Source organism: Eulemur rufifrons, chromosome 21 (assembly GCF_041146395.1).
Source record: "Eulemur rufifrons isolate Redbay chromosome 21, OSU_ERuf_1, whole genome shotgun sequence".
Taxonomy (NCBI): domain Eukaryota; kingdom Metazoa; phylum Chordata; class Mammalia; order Primates; family Lemuridae; genus Eulemur; species Eulemur rufifrons.
Genome location: NC_091003.1, coordinates 15,835,369 through 15,857,111, shown reverse-complemented (window position 1 = coordinate 15,857,111; position 21,743 = coordinate 15,835,369). Strand labels below are relative to the sequence as shown.

The following is a 21,743-nucleotide window of genomic DNA, read 5'->3' as shown; positions in this document are numbered from 1 at the left end:
TTCTCCCAAGTTTTGTAGCTTGTTTTTTCAAAGATTTCACAAGGAATTTATAAATATTTGTTCTTGTTATAAAAGATTCAAATGATACAAAAGTATTAATATTTAGAGTAAAAAGTACAAGTTCTTTATTGCCTCCTACCCCCTCCTCCAGCTTTCTTTTTGGAGAGCCACTGTTGACAGTTTGGTGAGGATCTTTCCAATTCTTTTTACAGTATCATAATTTCCTAGTAAATATATGTGTTGAAGGGACGCTTATATACCCATAGGTCTGTTACTTTACAGTCAATAAGTTGCATTTCAGAGGATCTTTCTGTTTTTCCTTTCAGCCTAGTTATAGGTAAAAATCATTTTTCTATTAAAGTAGTGAGTTTTGAAGTTCTATGACAGAGTCCAGAAAGCCATGATTTGGGGAAGGAAATTCCAGAAGATAAAGATGGCTGATGAGTGTACTTAATTGAAGTAGGTTATTTTATATTGCTAAAGATTGCTCTAATTAATTGATATGACTTTGCCATGTCTCTCTTTTCTTAAAATAAGTGATGAGTTACTTGTAGGGGTGGGGGGTGGGGATTTCTTTTGGCAAAAAATGGTATTGATAACCTTAAATTAAAGTTCTGGCTCACTTCCAAATTTTATCCTATTTTTTATTTTTTGAGGCAGAGTCTTGCTCTGTTGCCTAGGCTAGAGTGCAATGGCATCATCACAACTCACTGCAGCCTCAAACTCCTGGGCTCAAGTGATTCTCCTGCCTCAGTCTCCTGAGTAGCTGGGACTACAGGCAAATGCCACCATGTCTGGCTAATTTTTAAAAAAAACTTTTTGTAGAGACAGGGTCTCATTATTGCCCAGGCTGATCTCCAACTCCTGGCTTCAAGCAGTCCTCCCGCCTTGGCCTCCCGAAGTGCTCACTTCCAAATTTTAGATTGATCATTTTTCTTTGATTGATTCTTCTGTGCTATTGGAAATACTCAGCACAGAATTTTCATTTGGCTCACATGTTTATTTTTAGCTACAATTTTGGCCTTTTCCATCCATAACAGGTTGACTCTTCTGCAGAATAAGCCTTATTAAGAAAAGCTATTTTTGTCTTTCCATAGGTATGAATCCTAGGACCCAGAATAAGGATTCTCTAGAAGACAATGTTTCTACCTCTCCAGAACCAAGTAAGGGGGGGCAGCTGACAGGGGAAATGGGGGTGAAGGGGAGGGAGTGTGGGGTGATCAGAGCATGAGGAAGCCCTGTGGGAAGAGAATGGTCTGGAAGTGCACACATCTGTGGGGTACAGGAAGGTGTTGTGGGGAAAGAGGACTCTTTGGATTCTCTGTTGGGAAGTGAGAGGGGTGAGGCTGAATGAAATGTGATTCAGGGACACATGAGAAGGATAACAAATTTCCCGCAATGTTCTTGTGCCAGTACACAGCTGGCCTTAGTCTTTAAATGCCTTATGATGTCTCCGGGGGAAAAGGTTGGAAAGAAGTAATAGGCCGTTACTGGAACCGTTTACAGACCTATAGCTGAAAATATTTGGCTGGTTTGCATTCATTTTGATTATCCTTGTCTATTTAAGTAGCTGTGCAATATCTAAATATCTACAGTAACAAAATAGCACAAAAATCCTACCACCTGGTAAACTTTATTTTACATAGCTGTGATCAGTGGATATATGTCACTGGGTCTTTTTGTCCCCACTTATGATTAACTTAATAATCCTTTCACTATTTCTTCAGGTCTCTCCTATTAGTCATTTGTAATGGCGATATCAAGCACATTACTATATCCTGGTTTGAATAGTTATTTCTTACTGGATGGTTTCCTATTTTTTAGCGATAGCATATAATGCAGGTGTAATGCACGACACAGTGGGTGTATTTTTTTTTTCCTTTTTCTTGAGGTTCATGTCCTTGGATTATATTTCCCAAGGTATGACTGGCAGATTGATTATTTTCCAGAAAGCTGCCAACAATGAACAGATGATCCTATTTCTCTATAGCCCCAGCACTGGATTTTGTTACCTGTGTTCATCGTTATTTTAGTGATTCTGAGGTGGAACTTCCTGAAAGGCCTACTTTTCAGGACCAAATGATACGAGAGTTAGAAAAGAGGCTGTATTCTTTTCCCAAGGACAGAACATCATTAAACAGAATCAGGAACTTTTCTTCTCATCATGGGATTTTGGGCTAAGCGTTTAAATCCTTTGTTTCTTGGTGCGTGCCCAGCAGAAAACATTTCTACATGGTTTTTATAATCCTGAGGGTCAGTAAGGTGGAGAGGGCCAGAGTGATCTAAGAGGGCATGAAGATTTAGCTGTCTTCTGTTTCTGGCTTCCCCACTGGGGCTTCCGTCAGGTATCTACTTTCTGTTCCTAGTTCTAACCAGGAGATAGGAACAAGCTCACCTCCTTGTCTGCCATATAGGGAAACTGAGGTGATTAATTAGACTATTCTGGGCTGTGTTTTGAATTCCTGAATTACTAATGAGTTAACAAGACCTGTGTAGACCATGGAGTTAGGCCCATTGCAGGTTAACTCATCTTCGCCAAGTCAATAGTGCTATGTGGGGTATCTTCCTGCTGTGACTTAGCACCCAAGTTTTCTTCGCTGACGTGAGGGCGATGTGAGGGCTGATGAGGCAACAGGGGCCACGCCACACTGTAAGCCGTCTAGCACGGTTCAAACGTACGGTGTGTGAGTATCCCGCTCAGGGCTCAAGGGCAAAGGCATAGAGTTTTTCTGCTTCATATTACGCCCTCTTAGAGATTTAAAAACTAATCTTCACTTAAAGAGATAACTGCCCTAATACTTTAACCTAATAATTCTCAACTGGGGAGGATTTTACTCCCCAGGGGACTTGTGTCAATGTCTGCAAATATTTCTGGTTTTCACAACCAAGGGATGCCAGTGGCATGCAGTTGAGTAGAGTCCAGTGATGCTGCTCAACATCCTACAATGCCCAGGACAGACAGCACTCCCGACCCCCCAACAAAGATTTACCTGGCTCAGAATGTCTATAGTTGCTGAAGCTGAGAAACCCTGCTTTAACTGAGGAGCAGGCAATTCCAGACAGACCCTTGTGGTCAGGCCGACTCTGCTGATTGCAGCTTTCATTTTTGAATTATTAAACTCTGTCTTTTAAAGTCCTGGCCTCGTAACATTCCCAGACATGCTCACTTGATTTTTCCTCCTACTCTTTTGGATCTGTTACTTATTTTTGCGATTCTGGAAGTATTCCTTATTTCTGCTACTATATGCTGTTTGCTCCCAAATCAGGCTGAGCTCTCCTCCTTTCCCCACCCAGCCACTCTGCAGTTCTTGGGAGAGGCTCGGGCTTGAGCCTTTCATCTGCTGTTGGAATGTTGATTTGCTTCGATGTGTAACTCTGCCTGCCCTGCAGTAACCTCACCCGCATTGCGGCTGTAGCTCACGATCAGCAGAAAATGAAAAGTATCAGCTGTGAATCCCATTTGCATGATGGGATTGGATAAGCATGTGCACTGCATTGTCTAACAAACTCTGTTTCTCTCTTTCTCTTTCTCCCCTACCCCCTTTCCTCTTCTCCCTCCCTATCCTGACAATTTTATCATCTTTTACCATGAACTTTCCCCATCCTTCCTTCCCTTTCCTCCCCGCGCCCCACATCCCAAACCTGCCATGGTGACCACACATACCTTTTTCCACTGTTACACGAGGCAGTTCTGACACTGTCTGCTCCCCCTGTAGTGCCAGGCTTCTGTTGCACAGTTGGAGTGGACTGGAAGTCTCTCACTACTCCGGCGTGCCTCCCCCTCACCACCGACTACTTCCCTGACCGCCAGGGCCTGCAGAACGACTACACGGAGGGCTGTTATGATCTCCTCCCAGAAGCAGATATCGACAGGTCAGTGTCAGAGAAAAAGACACTCAGCTTGATTTGTGAGGTTTGTGGGTACATCCCAACATATGCATCAGAACACTGAATTTTCAAACCTGTGTCCTCCTTTTAAATTTGGGAAATGTTATGATGCAAGAACTGTTAGTTTCTTTAGAGTTCTATTGACATCAGGGTTATTAGGGATAAAGCCAAGCAGAGGATGGGACTGTGTGCTGATAAGCATCATTGCCCCAGGCCAAGCGTCCATGTGATCAACCATGTTTTTCCAGGAGGGATGAGGAGGGTGTACAGATGACGGCCCAGCAGGTGTTTGAAGAGTTCATTTGCCAGCGTCTCATGCAGGGCTACCAAATCATCGTGCAGCCCAAGGCACAAAAACCCAACCCTACTGTTCCACCTCCGCTGAGCAGTAGCCCACTCTATAGCCGAGGTGAGTTTTCTCCTTGGACTCATATTTTTTCTTTTCTACTACATTTGTGGGAACAGGTTTTCAAGATGGTAGGGAGTAGATAACTTCAGGAGCAATTGCTTTCAATGCAAAATTTTTCCTTCCACATTTTATTTTACATGAGGAATAAAGTCTCCATTAGGTGCAGATTTATCCTGAACACTCTTCTTTAATTTACAACTCTCCTTTTAAAGAAGAGGATATGACCAAGTTCGGGAATGGTGCAGCCTGGCTTGAACAACACCTAGGAACAGCAGGCACCTGAGCCAATACTGAGCTGTCAAAGTATACAGTCAATATTCTAACCCCAGAAGGCTATATTTCATTGTTAGTAGCACAGTCCCTGGTATAGGGCAGGTTCTCAGATGTTACCTAATCCTGAAGTTTACACTTGCTCTTTTTTTTTTTTTTTTTTTCCTATTCTGAGTTCACCTTTCTCTTTTTTATCACTGAAGCTTAGTGACTTGAAGCAAGAATGGGTCATCCGTGAGTGGCAGAAGCTAATAAGTGACAAAATTGGTGACACTAATTGAATTAGAGCCAGGCTGTGGAGCACATTTCTAAAATAAGTCTAACAGAAAGAATTAAGTGTGGGTGCCTGGAATTAGCAGGAGTCACTTCCTGGAACAGTCAGTGAGCTGTCTTAGTCTTCTGCTTCCTTATTACTGCTAATGAGACCCCCTGCACTCCCTTAATCACCTAGTTCTAAACCCCAGATCATCTTTGGCTCCACAAAGCTTCTCTGGCCAGAGGACCAGACAAGTGTGGACCTGTTAGAGGGAGTTTAGTGGCCATCCAGGCCAGGCCCTGTTGTTCACAGATGGAGTTTTGGATTCCCTCTGGATTTTCTTTGAAAGCAACTTGTGACTTCTATTGCATGTTGCCTTCTGTTCATATTCTGGACCCTACTGAATATTATGCTTTTCAAGTGCCAGGACTATTTCCAGTTCATCTTTTTATCCTCCACAGTGGAAACCACAGTGCCTGGCACACAACAATATGGGTCGGGTCAATAAATATGTGAATCATTCATTCACTCATTCACTCAACAATGTCTTTGCAGCTTCTACTCTGGGGAGGGATTTATAGCTCAGTGGGGAAAAAATAGCATTAGTCAAACTATGAAATAATTACATGTTGTGATACAGACTGTGAGGGAAAAGTCAAGGGGCTGTGAGGATATTTAATACGTGGCCTGATCTGGTCTCGAGGGTTAGGAATGGCTTCCTGGAGGAGGTGATGTTTGAGCTTAGACCTGAAATACTTGCAGAGGTTCTTAGGAGAAGTAGTTTGGGAGTGGAGAGTGGGAATAGAAAGGAAGAGTGTATAAGGCTGAGGGATTGGTTTGTGCAAAGGCCCTGTGGCAGGAGACATTGTGATACTTTATAGGGAACAGAAAGAAGGCTAGTGTGATGGAGCACAAGGAGTGAGCCAGAGATGCACCAAAGATATCAGGAGACCTCACAAGACTATGTGAAGGATTTTGTTCTTTATCCCAAGAACAGTGGCATGAATTCTCATTTAGTGTAACTGGACCCATCCAGGCTGCCCACTTGCTCTTCTCTGGAATGGCTGGTCGATGTCCCTATAATAATTCCTCTAGTGTCCAGTTCTGTTCCTTGCTGATTCATGAGCCTCATGACATGGCTAGCTGGCCAGAGGCTACTTGCCTGACTGTTATTTTTCTCCTTTGATAAGTTTAATCTCTCTTATTTCTATAGTAACAGAAATGGTACCATTGTTGTTTAATTACTGGCAAAGTTGCCATCATAACCAAGCCTGTGCTGCTTGCTCAACGCGGATTTATTGAATACTGAATGTGAGCCAGGCTTTGTTCCGGCGGGGAATAGAACAGCACTGGCCCTGCCCTCGGAGTTTACAGTCCACGGGGTGAGACAGATGTTAAACTAGTAAACCACAAGTATATATTTGATCATAGATTGTGAAGAATACTGTGCAGGATAAAAACAGGAATAACTGGGGTGTACCACACTAAGAATGGGGTTTCAGGGTACCGTGCTAGATGTTCGTGAATGTCATCCAATGACGGTGTCTTCCTGACAGCCAGCAGGGTATTTGTTGTGTAAATTAAGGAATGTTTGGGTGGGGGCGTGCTCTCTTTCTAATTGCAGAAAGCAAGACTCAGAGAGATTTGGTGTCCAAGATCACACAGCTGGCAAATGAAAGAGCTGGGGTTTAACCTGGGGTCCCATGAGTCAAAGCCTCACCTCTTTCTTATATGTACCTGGCCTGCTGCTCCCTTGGCATCATCTGGGAAATTTCCACATTCACAGTAAAGGTTCTTTTAGCCTCTGTCGTCCCCTCTCCTCCTGACCGCTCCCGTGCTGCCTGCCACTGTGTGACTGACCATCTCTCAGCAGAATGAAAGGGCTGCGTGCGTTTCATTTCTAGAAAAAGGAAATTTTGGTTTGGCACAATTTTTACTCTCTTGAGTACTTGTTATTTTCTTGATTCCTCATTATTTTCCTCTTTCGTGTGTTCAATTCAACTAATATTTTTTGAATACCTAAAGCTGGGTGCAGTGGCTCATGCCTATCATCCCAGCAACTCAGGAGGCTGAGGTGGGAGGATCACTTGAGGCCAGGAGTTCAAGACCAGCCTGGGCAACATAGTGAGAGCCTATCTCTAAAAAAAATTTTTAAATTAGCTGGGTGTGGTGGTGCACGCCTGTAGTCCCAGCTACTCTAGAGGCCGAGGCGGGAAGATCGCTTGAGCCCTGGAGTTCAAGGCTGCAGTGAGTTATGATGGCGCCACTGCACTCCAGCCTGGGTGACAGAGCAAGGCCCTCTCTAAAAAAACAAACAAACAAACAAAAAAAACCCCCAAAAACTGAATAACAGTTCTCTGGCCTCCTGGAACTTTTAGTTTATAAGGATATGAGAGACACACACAGAAGGAGCTACATATGAGGTAGAATTCAGACTGCTGGTGGGATCTGACAGCTTTCTGGAGAAAGTGGCATTTGATGGTGACCTTAAGTGATCCATAGGATTTCGATGGTGAGAAGGCAGAAGAAGCAACCCAAGCAAATGTTTAGAGGAAGGAAATTGCAGCAAATAAGTCAATGGTCTTTTAAGACTGAAATTTGATTAAGCAGTGTGGGAGTAGAGGCCAGAAAGTTGGGTTGGCGCCACCCTGGGGTGAGGACCTCACATGCCAGGGTGGGCAGCTTGTGCTTGGGTGGAGTGGAATTCCATTTCAGTTCCACAGTCATCTCTTAGCCTAGTAACATTTACTCCAGAACATTCCTCCGCAGAGGATGAAGCATCAGGTTGTTCAGCTTTCAGGGTGTCGTCTAGGTGCTGTCAGCACCCTCGGGTTCTGATCTGCTGCTGGTTGATTTAGTAACAGAAAAATAAACCAATCTCAGAACTTTTTTTTTTTTTCTTAACCAAGAGCAGCTTTCTTTCATGAAACTGTTCCTCAAAAGAAAAGTGTTGTGTCTTCTGTTTCTCCTTTCCTGAATCTTTATGAATGAGGAGCAATCGCCTGTTGTAGGAATGAGCCTCAACCAGATGGAGGAAGTTATTATTTTTCTCTGTTAGGCCTTGTGTCCCGAAACCGCCCCGAGGAGGAGGACCAGTACTGGCTGAGTATGGGCAGAACTTTCCACAAAGTGACACTGAAGGATAAGATGATCACAGTGACACGGTACCTTCCCAAGTGAGTCTTTGGATATTTAAGGTCTTCGGCTATTGCCCTTGATTATGTGCGAGTACTAAATTATGTGTATAGTACATAATTCAAACTGAGGAAGTTGAGTGATTGGTTTTTCTCTTGGAGTTGTTGTTTTGTTTTCTAGGGTTATTTCAGGGTTTTAGCTTACCTACTTCCAAAAGGGATTCAATTCATCTTACAATGTTTAGCATGATTCATAACAAGCCAATTAAAAATTAAGAATGTGAGGAGATAATGCAATATATCAATGTAACAATTGCACCTGTACCCCATGAATATACACAAATAAAAACAAGGGGTGGGAGGGAAGGGGATGGGTGTATACCTACATAATGAGTGCGATGCGCACTGTCTAGGGGATGGACACGCTTGAAGCTCTGACTCGGGGTGGGGGGGCAAGGGCAATATACATAACCTAAACTTCTGTACCCCCATAATATGCTGAAATAAAAAAAAATAAAAAGAAACCAGTTTTTAAAGGAAAAAAGAATGTGAGGAGAGAAGAATGAAAAAGTTTAAGAAGATCTGAGAAATTTCCTTTACAGTTTCCTGGGATGAGTTGGTTACTGTAGTTGAGGGTTGGATACTAAGAATGGTATAAGTGTGTAGAGGCAGAAAAGGTAGAGGAGAATTGGGGGGAATTCTCTTTTTGAACTTCTGGGCCTGCCCTTTACTTTCCAGGTACCCTTATGAATCTGCCCAGATCAACTACACCTACAGCCTCTGCCCTTCCCACTCAGACTCGGAGTTCGTCTCCTGCTGGGTGGAATTCTCCCACGAACGGCTGGAGGAGTACAAGTGGAATTACTTAGATCAGTATATCTGTTCTGCTGGCTCCGAGGACTTCAGGTCAGAGGGTGGGCTTTGGCTTTCCATCCTTGTAGTCTTGAGCTTATGTGTATTTTAACACTTGCTGTCGTTTTTTCCTGATGGCAAAATGATGTCTATTTTAGGGGAAAAAAGGAAAAACAAAGGTACACCTGCATTGGGTTAAAAACTCAGTCGTGAGATGGACAGTGGTGATGGTTGCACAATAGTCTGAATGTACTTAATGCCACTGAATTGTCCATTTAAAATCAGTTAAAGTAAATTTTTTTATGTATATTTCACCACAATTGAGAAAAACAAAACTCAGTGATGATTTGCTCCTTGATGCAAGTGTCAGTGAAGATCATGTTCTTAACGGTTTCCTCACTGGTTGGCTGGTAGCTTTGTGATGTCTCATTGTCAATGTTTGATTTTTTGTGTGTGATTTGTGATTGTGGAGATACAAAAACCACAACTTCATTGGGCCTGGGTGCACAGAAGCATTCTGACATCTCTGGGATTAAAGCAAAAGCAATCTTCATGGTCTTCCTTTAGAACATATATTTTCAGCAAAGCCATGAGCTATAGTGTCAGATGAACATGTATTCTTGGGGAGGTGGACCCTTACACACCCACTCTAGAGAGTGAGTGTTTGCTGGGAGCACTTTCATAATCTCCTTTTTCTTTTTCTTTTCTTTCTTTTTCTTTTTTTTGGAGACAAGATCTTGCTCTGTTGCCCAGGCTAGAGTGCTGTGGCGTCAGCCTAGCTCACAGCAACCTCAAACTCCCGGGCTCAAGCCATCCTCCTGCCTCAGCCTCCCAAGTAGCTGGGACTACAGGCATGCGCCACCATGCCTGGCTAATTATTTTTTTATATATATTTTTAGTTGTCCAGATAATTTCTTTCTATTTTTAGTAGAGATGAGATCTCACTCTTGCTCAGGCTGGTCTTGAACTGCTGAGTTCAAGCAGTCCTCCCGCCTTGGCCTCCCAGAGTGCTAGGATTACAGGCGTGAGCCACCACACCTGGCCCATGATCTCCTTTTACTCACCACCACTCTGTGTTTTCCTTGGCCCTCTGTAGCTTAATTGAGTCTCTGAAGTTCTGGAGGACCCGCTTCCTGCTGCTGCCAGCCTGTGTCACCGCCACCAAGCGGATCACAGAGGGGGAGGTGCACTGCGACATCTATGGGGACAGACCCCGTGCAGATGAGGATGAGTGGCAACTCCTGGATGGCTTTATACGCTTTGTGGAGGGCTTGAACCGGATCCGCAGACGACATCGGTCAGATCGCATGATGCGGGTGAGGGCTCCTTGGACTCTCTGGAACCCAGGCATGGTCTGGGATGTAGGATCTGCCACCTCCTATCTCAGGGTCTTCTCTCTTCAGCCAGCTTATTTATTCCACAGCTGCTCAACGTTTATCTTAAATCTAAAACAGTGTGTTCTCCTCCATTGCAGGATGAAGGAGGGAGGGATTGGTGCCGACAGCGACTGGGCAGTGTTCCCTGGCCTTGAACCACCCCTCTCTGCCTGAGGACACTCCCCAAGTGGGACCCAGTGTCAAGTACAGCTGCTTGTGCCATTCAGTGCTGAATTGCTGAGTAGAAACTCTCAGGAGGCCAACAGCAGTGATCCTTCCTTGCTCTTCTGTCACTTTTAGAGTTTCTAGCACACTTGTGCCTCATTTCAATCACACACTGCCCAGTGGGGAGACTGAGGCTCATGGGGGTGATGGAATATGTCTGAGGCCATCCAGACATGAGGAACAGATCTGGGATTCAGTATGGTTTTGTTTTGTTTTAATTAACACATATAATTGACGTGTGTGTGTGTGTGTGTGTGTGTGTGTTTATACAGGCCTATGAATATTAACAGTTATATAGATTTGTGTAACCACTACCACAATTGGGATGCAGAATAGTTCCATCACTTTAAAAAAAATTTCTTCATGCTACTCTTTTGGTCACATTTTGCTCTATCTCTAACCCCTGGCAACCACTGGTCTGTTTTGTTTTTTCCAAATGCCACAGAAAACGGAATCATACAATATGGAAGTTTTTGAGGTTGCCTCCTTTCACTTAGCCTAATACTTTGGGGTTCATGTAAGTTGTTGTGTCTATCACTAGTTCATTCTTTTTTAATCGCCGGGTGGTGTTTCATCATCAGCTGTGTCCTTATTTTTGTGTTTTTAACCTCAAATTCAGGATTCTTCTTCCCACACCAGCTGCCTTTTGTACACAGTATCACTTATGATTAGGAACATTTCCAGGAGAGCTTGTATAGTGGAAAGAACTTTGGTTTTGAAGTGAGGTCACTGGAGTTTGAATTCTAGTTCCAGTAGGATTTGGGGTAAATTGCTTAACCTCTCTGAGCCTCTGTTTCTTTTTTTGTAAAATAGGGATAATGTCATAGAGCTGTTGTGGGGGTAAAATGAGATGATGCACAAAGAGGCAGATTTTTTTTGTCCTCCAGGCAGTGAGTGAAAAACCGTTTTCTGTCATTTACTGAACACCAAGAACCCATGTTCCTCAACTCTGTTCGCTGGAGTCCCAGAGCCTGAGGATGCAGCAGCAGGTGCTGGGGTTTGAGTGGCTTCCACTGAGAGAGCCCACATCGGGTGATGACCTTGTCTCATCTTCTCTGCTTTAGAAAGGGGCCGCCATGAAAGGCTTGCAGATGACCGGGCCTATTCCCACACACTCTCTCGAGTCAGCCGGCCCTCCAGTTGGGAAGAAGGGAACCTCAGCTCTGTCTGCCCTGTTGGAGATGGAGGCCAGTCAGAAGTAAGTGCTCGGTGGGGCGGTGACTCGTCTCTCCCTCACAGGCCAGAAGGGTTTTCCATGCCCCACTCCTGTGATCAGGGTGAAATAGGATTTCCTTCTATAAGGAACCTGTAATTAAGAAGAAGACATTTACATGAAAAGAAAACTAGGCTAATACCTGATAAGTGTCAAATAACATGCAGTAGGCCAGAAATTATAAACTCATAGTCTGGGGCTTAATTTGAACTATGGTCACATTTGGTTGGCTCACAAAGTATTGTTAACATGTTTGAGCCAGATTTTTTAATTTGAAGATTTCATATAAAAACCTAGATTTTATGTGAATTTTTATGTGAAAAAATATATAACATATGTATGCTGTGATGCATAATTATATAAAACAGTGAATATATTCTAGATAACATATAGTAGTCCCCCTTATATGCAGTTTCACTTTCCACAGTTTCAGTTACCCGCAGTCAACAGTGGTCCAAAAATGGGTGAAAACAGTACAATTAGATACTTAGAGGGACCACATTCACATAACGTTTATTACAGAATATGGTTATAATTGTTCTATTTTATTAATTTTTTATTGTGTCTAATTTATAAATTAAACTTTATTATAGATATGTGTATATATAGGAAAAAACATGGTATACGTAGGCCTTGGTACTCTCTGTGGTTCTAGGCATCCACTGGGGGTCTTGGAACATATCCCTATAGATAAAGGGGGACTACTGTAATGCAAAATTATATTATAGATAGTGTATAAAATCCAGCTTTGCTTGAAGTAGCAAAGGCTCTGTTAACACTGGGTCCACGTTTGTACCCAGCCACGGTGGGCTGGCACTTAAGAAGGGTTGTGTGCCCCTAGTTCACCCTTTGGTCTTAGACTTGTCTTGTTCCTCAGTCATGCTACCTGGCTGGCTGCTCTAGGCCTTTGAGTGTGTGGCCCCTTTGTTACATTTGACAGGACACTAGTGGGACTACACTTGCCTAGGAGGGCAGGGAGAGTGTCACTGGAGGTTGGATTTAAGTTGGCCTTGTAGGAAATGAAGCCTTTATACAGGGGAGAGGTGGGACTTGGGGGAAAAAAGAAAATATTGCCATGCACAGGTAGGACCTGCTTTGGGGGCATCCTCTTCTGCCTCTCTCGTCCCCCCAGCTAGGTCAAGCTCCCCTCTGTGCATGCCAGCGTCCTGGACCTATGTCCATCAAAGGACTTACCAGTATTCTACTGAGGGCTGCGGTCAGCAGTTTATTTCCACCTGACTTAACTGTGTGCTCTGAGGGCAAAGGCTGTGTGTCGTGCCTGGCATATAGTACATGCATGATGGATATTTACTGAATGATGGAGGACAGGATGCTGAGGGTCTCCCTGTACAGATGTGGGGGTAGTGTGCTCGGGGAGACTAGACCTGGTCTGCGTGGTGTGAGGGTGTGCATCATGCCTACAGGAGGCTGCACACATTGGGGTTTCAGGAACTAACATTGAGGGGGTGAGCGAGTCAGCAGGAGGTATGGTGGGAGATGCAGTTGGAAAGACAGTGTGGGAAGCTGGATGCCAGGCCGTCCTTACACATTCTCTTTTTCAAAGAATCCTTAGCAAATTTCTTTTCTTTTATTGGAAAATTTCCAACACATGAGAAAACGTATACAGACTAGTATTAATATAATAAATCCCTTTTTACCCGTCACCCAGCTTCAGTGATTATCAACTCATGGCTGATCTTGTTTCATTTCTAGCCACTTGTGTTCACCTTTCCTTTTATTTTTTTTAAAATCAAATTCCAGGTATCATTTCCCCTCATCTGTACTATTTTAGAATGTATCTCTGAAAGATAAGTACTCTTTAAAAAAAACAACATGATATTATAATTTACCTTAAGAATTACAATAGTTCCTTAATATCCTAAAATATAAGCAGTGTCTTTGGCAGAAGTGGTTTTTTCAGGGGCGAGCCCCCTGTGTGGGAAGGCTTGGTGGGCAGGCGCCAGGGGGCAGAGTCCCATGGGAGGCTCCCACTGGTCCAGGCAAGGGCAGCCAAGGCTGGGTGGAGGCTGATGATGAAATGGAAAGGAAGGAATGAAGAACCAACAGGGTGCTTGGGGCGGGGGGCAAATGAGAAAAGGAAAGCTGGGGTAATTTGGGCTCATTGCTGGGGGCACTGGGTCTTCTTTTGAAAATATCTTTATCAGACCAAGGAAAGACCCCAGAACTCTGTGTGACAGGTTCTCCCTGTAACTAATCATAGACCTTTCCCACTGGAAAAAGAGAACAAGGAACATATGTTGCTGGGAGGAGTGTGAAGCTGGGGGTGAAGGGATCTTATTTTAATTTATCCATGAGTCATTGTTTAGTATGCACCAGGGAGACTCTTTCTGTTCAGACTGGGAAGAAGGAAGATATCTTGGGGTAGTAGTCCCCCCAGTGTGAAGGGTGAGACCCTCATCTAACCCCACTGTAGAAGTCAGGACAAAGAGATTCGAGGCTCGTTCCTTGCCTCAGATGATTGCTCCTGGGAGAAATGATGTATTTTCTAAAGGCTGGAGGTGGAGAGAGCCAGACCTTTATGTAATGTTTGCTCATAGAGCGTTTTTTATTTGTGTGTTTTTCTTTTCCTTTTGCTGCATCTAGCAGATTCAATTTTACTTATTTTGAAAACAATGTTACAGCAATATGAAAGAGTTTTTAAAATTTCACCTATAGTCCTGCCATCTTACCATAACTGTGTTTATTTCTTCCAGTTCCCTTCCAACCTTTATCTGTAGGCATATATTGCACATTTAGTCAGGCTCCTGTGGAAGACAGAAGCCTCTCGAGTCTCAGCTTTGTGCCGATTAACAGCAGTGGGACCAGTCTGGGCAGCTGGTGCTGGCCAGTGAGCATCTCTGCTCCTGTTAGATGAAGATGATCCAGTGACAGCTGAGTAGGGCAGAGAGAGACGCCCCCCCCCCCCCACGCGCAGATGGATGTTCATGTCCTATCCAAGGTGGCTCTGGTGTGTGCTCGTGGCTCAGAGCTCCGTGATGGAAGCGTGCCAACAGTATGACACAGCACACCATCCATCTGCAGAGGCACGTGAATGGCATTTGCATGTTTTTACTCTTCTTGCCTCTGGGTAGGCTGTGTCTTTCTTCTGCCCACCCTTCAAGGCCTGCCTAGTGCATATAGGTCACTACCTCTGTGGAGGCCTAGCTGGTGGCCCCCTCCTGGCAGAATGCAGTGTGCCCTCATGTATGCTCTCCCGTATACACGTATGCACTGTAACTGGTCGTTTTGTGGCAGTCCCCTCTTCCCATGCCATTAGACAAAGAGCCTCTAAGGGCAAGGACAGGGTCTTTCTCACGTCTGAATCCCTGATTCCTCGTCCACCGGTCAGCACATACAAGGCAACTCAGTAGCTTGTCATGTGCATCAGACGACTCATCTGAGAGGGTACTGGGGGGTAACTGAGGCTTCCTGCCACCGCAGCCTTCAGGAAGTGCAAGAGAATGTCACAGTGTGCATCTGTGGATGAGGCTCCGAGGAAAACATGCTGTGGTATGATAGGGAGAGTGGGTGTGGTGTCAGTGGACAAGGGAAAGAATCAAGCGTCTATTCTGCTTTTCCTCTATGAATGACACCTCAGAGTAACCAAGTAATTGGTGTGGGGAAAGTTTCTCTTTTTAAAATATCCCCACTAATAAATGCAGAAGGAATGATAGAGTATCAGTCAGTACATGTAATCTCAGATGAATGAATGAATCCAGCAAAGATCATCAGTGGCAGCTAACATCACCAGAAAGAAGCATCTAGACATTCTGGGCCTCTAGAGAGAAGTACACAACACCACACAGGAAGGATTATGGCCCAAAATTGAACCAAAATCTGCTCAGACCTCTTGATATAACTTCTAGTTCTCAGGAATTACAGGGCACAGAGGAACATGTTAACCCATAGAGGGGTGTAATCAGCACATCCAGACTGTGTAAATTTACAGGACAAATGAGCTACTTTCTTTAACAAATAAATTGTAAGGATAAGGAGAGAGGAAGAGGAGCTTATCCCTCAAAAGAGACTTGAGAAACATAACATATGGCAGTGTAAGGGCCTTTTTTGAGCCTTATTTTCAACAAACAAACTGTAAAAAAATTGTTTTGAGACAATTGGGGAAATATTTGATATTAGAAAAATTTTTTAAATTTTTATAAGTTATTTTCTTTTAGAGATACTGACGTGTTTGTGGATGAAATACATTGTGTGCGTTATGCTTCAAAATAATTGGCATGGGCAGGTAGGGGTATACATGAAACAAGATTGGCTCTAAATGTATAATTTTGGTGGCTGGGTATGTAGGGTTCATTATATTATCCTCTTTACTTTTGTATATGTTTGAATTTTTTCGTAATAAAAAATTTTAAAGGGGGAGAGTGCAACAGGTTACTATGGAAACAGATTTTTAGTCCCCATTATGTGATTACTTCAAGATTGGTAACAAAAATGTCAGGATTTAAGATGAGAGAAGTGTTGCAGGTTGGGTTCTTGGGGAAGCTGACTGAGGTGGGGTTTAGCAAGTAGGATGTTTATTTAGGAGAGTCCTTGGGCTCAACACCGGTGGGAGGGAGGGAACAAACAGGAGTGGACACAAGGAGAAGCTGAGCTGCATCCCAGGCCCAGTGACAGTGGCGGGCTACCCCATAGAATCTCTGGAGCCAGAACAGCCTTCAGAGAGGAGCTGGGTTGGGCCAATGAGACCAGGTCTTTAGACACACAGACAGACAGACAGACACACACACACAAAACACAACACACCATCACCACCACCACCCATTCATTGCCTGTGGCAGACCAGGGAAGGGTGTGGGCTCAGATGAGGCTGCTCTGTAACTGGGACTCTCCCTAAAGCGGCTGCTGTACCTCCCGGACAACACTCCCAACTGCTGAGGCAACAAGGCGCCACGGTGGAGGGATCTGGGGGGCGCCTCACACTGGCCACCACAGGAAGTGTATATAATACTAATAACAAAGCATTTAAGACTTGCCAGATAAGAATACAATGATAAAACAATGTGATTTAAGCTAAAATAGTTCATAGTTAATTTTAGTACAGGAAAAAAATGAGGAAAATAAACGTGAAAGTATGCATTGATGTACCTCAGAACTGAGATGGGATGAGATATAAGAAAACCATTTTTGTCTCATATTGTGAGATAATGTCTGCTTGTGTTTTTTGGTAGCATGTATATTTGAAAGATTAACGTATAAACCCTTTCAAAATAAATAGAGAGTTGACACATTTCCCCTGGTTTAGTTTATGCCACGCATTAATGTAGTCCTGATTTTCAGAATGTGCTTCTGCTGGTATATTTAATAAAAATTGAGGAAAAGTCTTCGTGGACAGAGTCATTTAAACCGTGTCAGTTGCCTTTTAAAAATAGTAGGTAAGCACCAGGTACTGCCAGCATGCTTTTTAAATTGGGCTGTTTTCTGATTTACTGTGGAGGACCAGTGATTGTTCAGCACAATAAGTGCAATTAAAGGCATTATACAGGGCCTGAAGGAGAAACAAGGCAGAAGTGTTTGTTTCAAAGATGAAAACAACAGAGCTGTCTTCATCTCAGCTAAGACCGGAGAGCTCTGTGCAAGCTCCGGTCCTGTATTTTCCTTCTTTCAGGTGCCTAGGAGAACAGCAGGCAGCTGTGCATGGTGGGAAGAGCTCCACCCAGCCAGCCGAGAGCAGCAGTGTTGCCATGACTCCCACCCACGTGGACAGCCCACGAAAGGTAAAGGAGGCCACCCCAGCGGGGAGCTGCTGCATGATCTCAGAGACCCAGCGTGGAGGGTAAAACGGGTTAGCCCTTCGAATCCAGGATTGAACGTGCTGGGGCTTTGGATGAATTCTACCTCAAACCCTTTGAAGGTTCTATACTGTTACTATTTTCATCCAGGAACTTTCTTGCTCACAATAGTAAGGAAGCTAACTTCTAGCTAAATGCAGATAAAAAAAATAGTCAAGCTAAACTATATTGGTCAATGCCCAAGATCTGGCTTGAGCTTTGAAAATGGCTGTCTTGTTTTCTTTCAACCTCATCTTTAGCTTTCCCAGAGGGGAGTAGAAAGTTACCAAAGCAGCTTCCACAATAGCTCACTCTTCTTTGATAATGAAATTCCCATTAGTTCTCTTAGACTTCTGAGAAATACAGTCCAATGGGAGCATCCTAGGAGGAAAAATACAAAAAAACCTGAAACTTTAGACCTCTATCAGGAATTGAAGTATAGTAGAGGGGCCAAAAACACCATAGGTCAAGCTTTTTGTATCTTTTAAGACCAATAGACTTGGCTCTGTTAGCTCCTTCTTTTATCTGTTCTCTACCCCTGGGAGATGAAAGAAATTCAATAGATATATGCTATTTTTTAAAATTGTGGTCAAATATCCATATCCATCCCCTGTATTTACTTAGTTTACTTTTATATCATGATAATTTCCTGTCATTAAATATTTTTCAAAAGCATTATTTTAAAAAATAGCTGTGTCATATTTATATGTTATTAAATATATAATATTTCATCATATGAATATACCTTCATTTTGTTAAAAATGTAGATGGTTTCTGATTTTTAAAATAATTTTTGGTAGTCTGTAAATTTTTATAATTATTCTACAGTGTATCACAATTATAAATAATGTTGCAGTGAACATCCTTATAATCATTGTTTGACCACATCTCTGATATTTCCTTAGCATAAATTACTAGAATTAGACTACTAGGGTGGAGGAATTAAAATCTGAGATAAAGCATTAACTGTGGTTACAGGTAGTTTGTAGACTTTCTAGACCAGAGGTCGCCAAACATAAATACATATTTTAGGCTTTGTGGGCCAAGAGGCAAAGTAAGGCTATTGTGTAAGTACATTATTTCCGTAACCATTTAAAACTATAAAAAACATTCTCAGCTCACAGACTATTAAAAAGCTATGTGAATGGCCAGAGTTGTCCTGCAAACTGTAGTTTGCCGACCCCTGCTCTAGGGAGTGGCTTTAGGTCCCAAGGATAGTCTGTGCATAAAGAATGATCTGTTGGTCTAGAGTCCTTCACATGTCCCTAAATCTCAGTATTATCAGTTTCTCTGCTTTTATAAGGGACACAAATGAAACAATGAGATAACTAAGTACCCTGTGTGCTGTCCTCCAGCTGCTACCTCTACTCATTGCTATCTTTGAGGATTAGAAACAATGCCAAAGCCACAATACTGAAAAGTAGAGAAATTATAGAGTCATGATGTAAGCATTAAGGTTAAAATGTGCCAAAGACCAAATATTAGAAGGCTATTTAAACATTCTCTTGATCTTCCAACTGAACACTAAAATCTAGATGTCTGAGCCATCAGTAGTGTTGGATGTAGACTCTTAAGTAGTTGACGGAAAACAAAGATGCTATGAAATGGCCAAAGTGAAGAACCCTACTGATTTTCTCAGAAATGCCCAACAGTCTCCAGGCGGCATCTCGTATTAGCATGCGTGGCAGTTACCTGCATCTGCACCTCCACAGCCACAAGTTTCCAAGGTTTATTACTTGAGTTTACAGTCACTTATGAGAGGTGGCGGCAGTATTGATAAAATGGACACCAAAATATTTCAGTTATTCTACTTTTCGAATTGAGGAAAGCTGTAGGAAAGCAGGGACCTTGTGATTTATCAAGTGCCAATTCTGAATTTCTGTGATAATCAAGCCTAAGAAGTAAAAAGATTCTGAAGGGACAGAGGGTACTACTTAAGAAAGATGGAAGGAGTGGTCTTTGGAAAAGTCTTGTTTCAAATACATGGCCACCTCAACCCTACAAGGGTAGGCTGGGGAGGGGAAGACAGCTGTAGGAAGCCCCTCACAATGAGTCCTTGTGTATCTGACATCATATGTGTCTTAGCTTCTTCACGATTTTGTTACACAACTAGTGGAGGAGAAGGTATGGCTGCTTCTGTATCCCCTGTTTGCTCAGAAAATTAAGCAAGAACTTATCCTGCATTGAATCCTCTTCTCCCATCTGGCTGCCATATTTAGTAACAGGCAGAAAAAACCCATGCCTCAGTGTCTCTCTTCAAGAGGGCTGCTAGTCACCCAGCCAGGTGGGAGGCCAGGATGTTGCCACTGAAGCCTTTCCCTGCCAGCCCCATCAAGCTGCTCTGTGGCCTTTCCCTCTTCCCTGGCATAGGTCTGAAGGAACTTCAGAGCTATGTGGGAGAGCAAGAGCATCCAAGCCACACTCTGATGAGACGTAAGGGAGCTTGGACACACCTTCTAACCTGGGTGATTTCTCCCACACAAGTGGGATATTCTGCCCAGGAAGGTGTGAGTTTCTGCTAATGCTTTGCATATTTGGATATTGTCTTTCTGGGTGGATCTCTATCTTTCTTCTTTTTTCTTTCTTTCTTTTTATTTTTTTCTTTTCCCTAATCCCCTCATGTCCTTATTTCTCTCCTTCCATCCTTGTTTTTATGTTTATTTTTTTATTTTTCATACTCCTCTCCTTCCCCTGATGGTTAACCGCTGGTACACATTCCGTTTCTTCGCTTCCTTGCACCTGCTGCTGCTGCTGCTGCTGCTGCTTCCTCCTCCTCTGACTTCAGGACGGGGCCTTCTTTATGGAGTTTGTCCGCAGCCCACGCACGGCATCGTCCACCTTCTACCCTCAGGTTAGTCGAACTCCAGGGCTCCGCATGCCTGTCCCACCGGCAGAAGCCACGAGCTGGCCTTCTGTTTGGCTCTGGACAGATGGAATTGGGCTGAAACTGAGTTTGAGGGGTAGTTGAAATTGAATCTGGTCTCAGAAGTATACATTCCCTTCCATGGTGTTTGTGGCAGTGAAGGGAGATGGAAGGGATTAATGTAAGAGAGCCAACAATTGCACCAGTGTTGACTCAAGTGTTTCTCACCACTGCCTGTGTGTCTCACATAGTTGCTACTGATTGTCTGCCACATTACAGCACCTTCCCTTTTAGGCTGTATGAGCAACATGAAATATGCTTACTCGAGGACCAAACACTTATTTTTTTTCCTACCAGTACAATCAGATAAATTTCTAACAGTATGGCAGGGAGTGGTGAAAAACAGAGCAAACGTTTATTATTAGGCATGTGTTATATCATAGACTAATGGTATAGCTCTCCTACCCTCTGGGCTTCCCTTAACTTATTTGTCAAATAAAGGGTTTGGACCAGATCTCTAAGGGCCTTCCAAGCCTTAAAATTCTTCACTTACTGTATGCCAAGCACATGTATTATTTCATCCTCACAGCAGAACCTACAAGTTGGCTGGACATGGTGGCTCACACCTGTAATCCTAGCACTCTGGGAGGCCAAGGCAGGAGGATCTCTTGAGCTCAGGAGTTCGAGACCAGCCTGAGCAAGAGTGAGACCTTGTCTCTACTAAAAATAGGAAAATTAGCCAGGTGTGGTGGCACATGCATATAGTCCCAGCTACTTGGGAGGCTGAGGCAGGAGACTCGCTTGAGCCTAGGAGTTTGAGGTTGCTGTGAGCTAGGCTGATGCCATGGCACTGTATCCTGGGTGATTAAAAGTTTTATTCCAGTTTTATAAATGGAGAAATTGAGGGATGAGAAAGTTGTACCTTGTACAGCACGGGGTGGAGTTGGGATTTATCTTTTTTTTCTCTCTCTCTCTCTCTCTTCTTTATCTTTTTTTATTTTTTTTCCTTGTTCGTTATTCTTTTTCTTTCTCTACCTTCTCTGGTATAGAGCTGGGATTTAAATTCAGGCCCACAGGCTTGACTCATGACCCACTCTGTAATTACTGTTAGTAATTACTATTTTGACAGGGCCTAGGAGAAGAGAAACAGGGCTCACTGCCCTTTATGGAGGGCCCTAAGTATATGAAATTGACTTAGTTACAGAAAACTGAAAGTGTTGAGAGGATTTATGCAGAGTGGGGCAGGCTAAGGACAGTGGGATGTGGGAGGTTCAAAGGCAAAGGTTAAGGAATCCTTAATTAGTGGAAACCAGAATACCAATATTTATGGAGTACCTACTCTGCCAGCTACTGTGCAAAGGGCCTTGCAAACATAATCTTTCCAAAAACCTAGAAGGTACAGGTATTATCACCCCATTTTCCAGATGAGGAACTGAGACTTAAAGAGGTTAGCTGATCAGAGAGCAACAAC

The 21,743-nt window shown here is 43.4% G+C and overlaps 1 protein-coding gene across 1 annotated transcript in view; it reads left to right on the top strand.

Moving 5' to 3' along the window:
* Nucleotides 1-21,743, top strand: part of DEPDC5 (DEP domain containing 5, GATOR1 subcomplex subunit) — a 108,507-nt gene that overhangs the window by 49,784 nt on the left and 36,980 nt on the right. Inside the window, exons 25-33 of the mRNA XM_069497429.1 lie at nucleotides 1,098-1,163; nucleotides 3,717-3,873; nucleotides 4,137-4,297; nucleotides 7,882-7,999; nucleotides 8,696-8,863; nucleotides 9,906-10,125; nucleotides 11,475-11,608; nucleotides 17,247-17,355; nucleotides 20,195-20,260. Of these exons, the coding sequence (XP_069353530.1) occupies nucleotides 1,098-1,163; nucleotides 3,717-3,873; nucleotides 4,137-4,297; nucleotides 7,882-7,999; nucleotides 8,696-8,863; nucleotides 9,906-10,125; nucleotides 11,475-11,608; nucleotides 17,247-17,355; nucleotides 20,195-20,260 (1,199 nt within the window). The remainder of the gene's footprint in view (nucleotides 1-1,097; nucleotides 1,164-3,716; nucleotides 3,874-4,136; nucleotides 4,298-7,881; nucleotides 8,000-8,695; nucleotides 8,864-9,905; nucleotides 10,126-11,474; nucleotides 11,609-17,246; nucleotides 17,356-20,194; nucleotides 20,261-21,743) is intronic.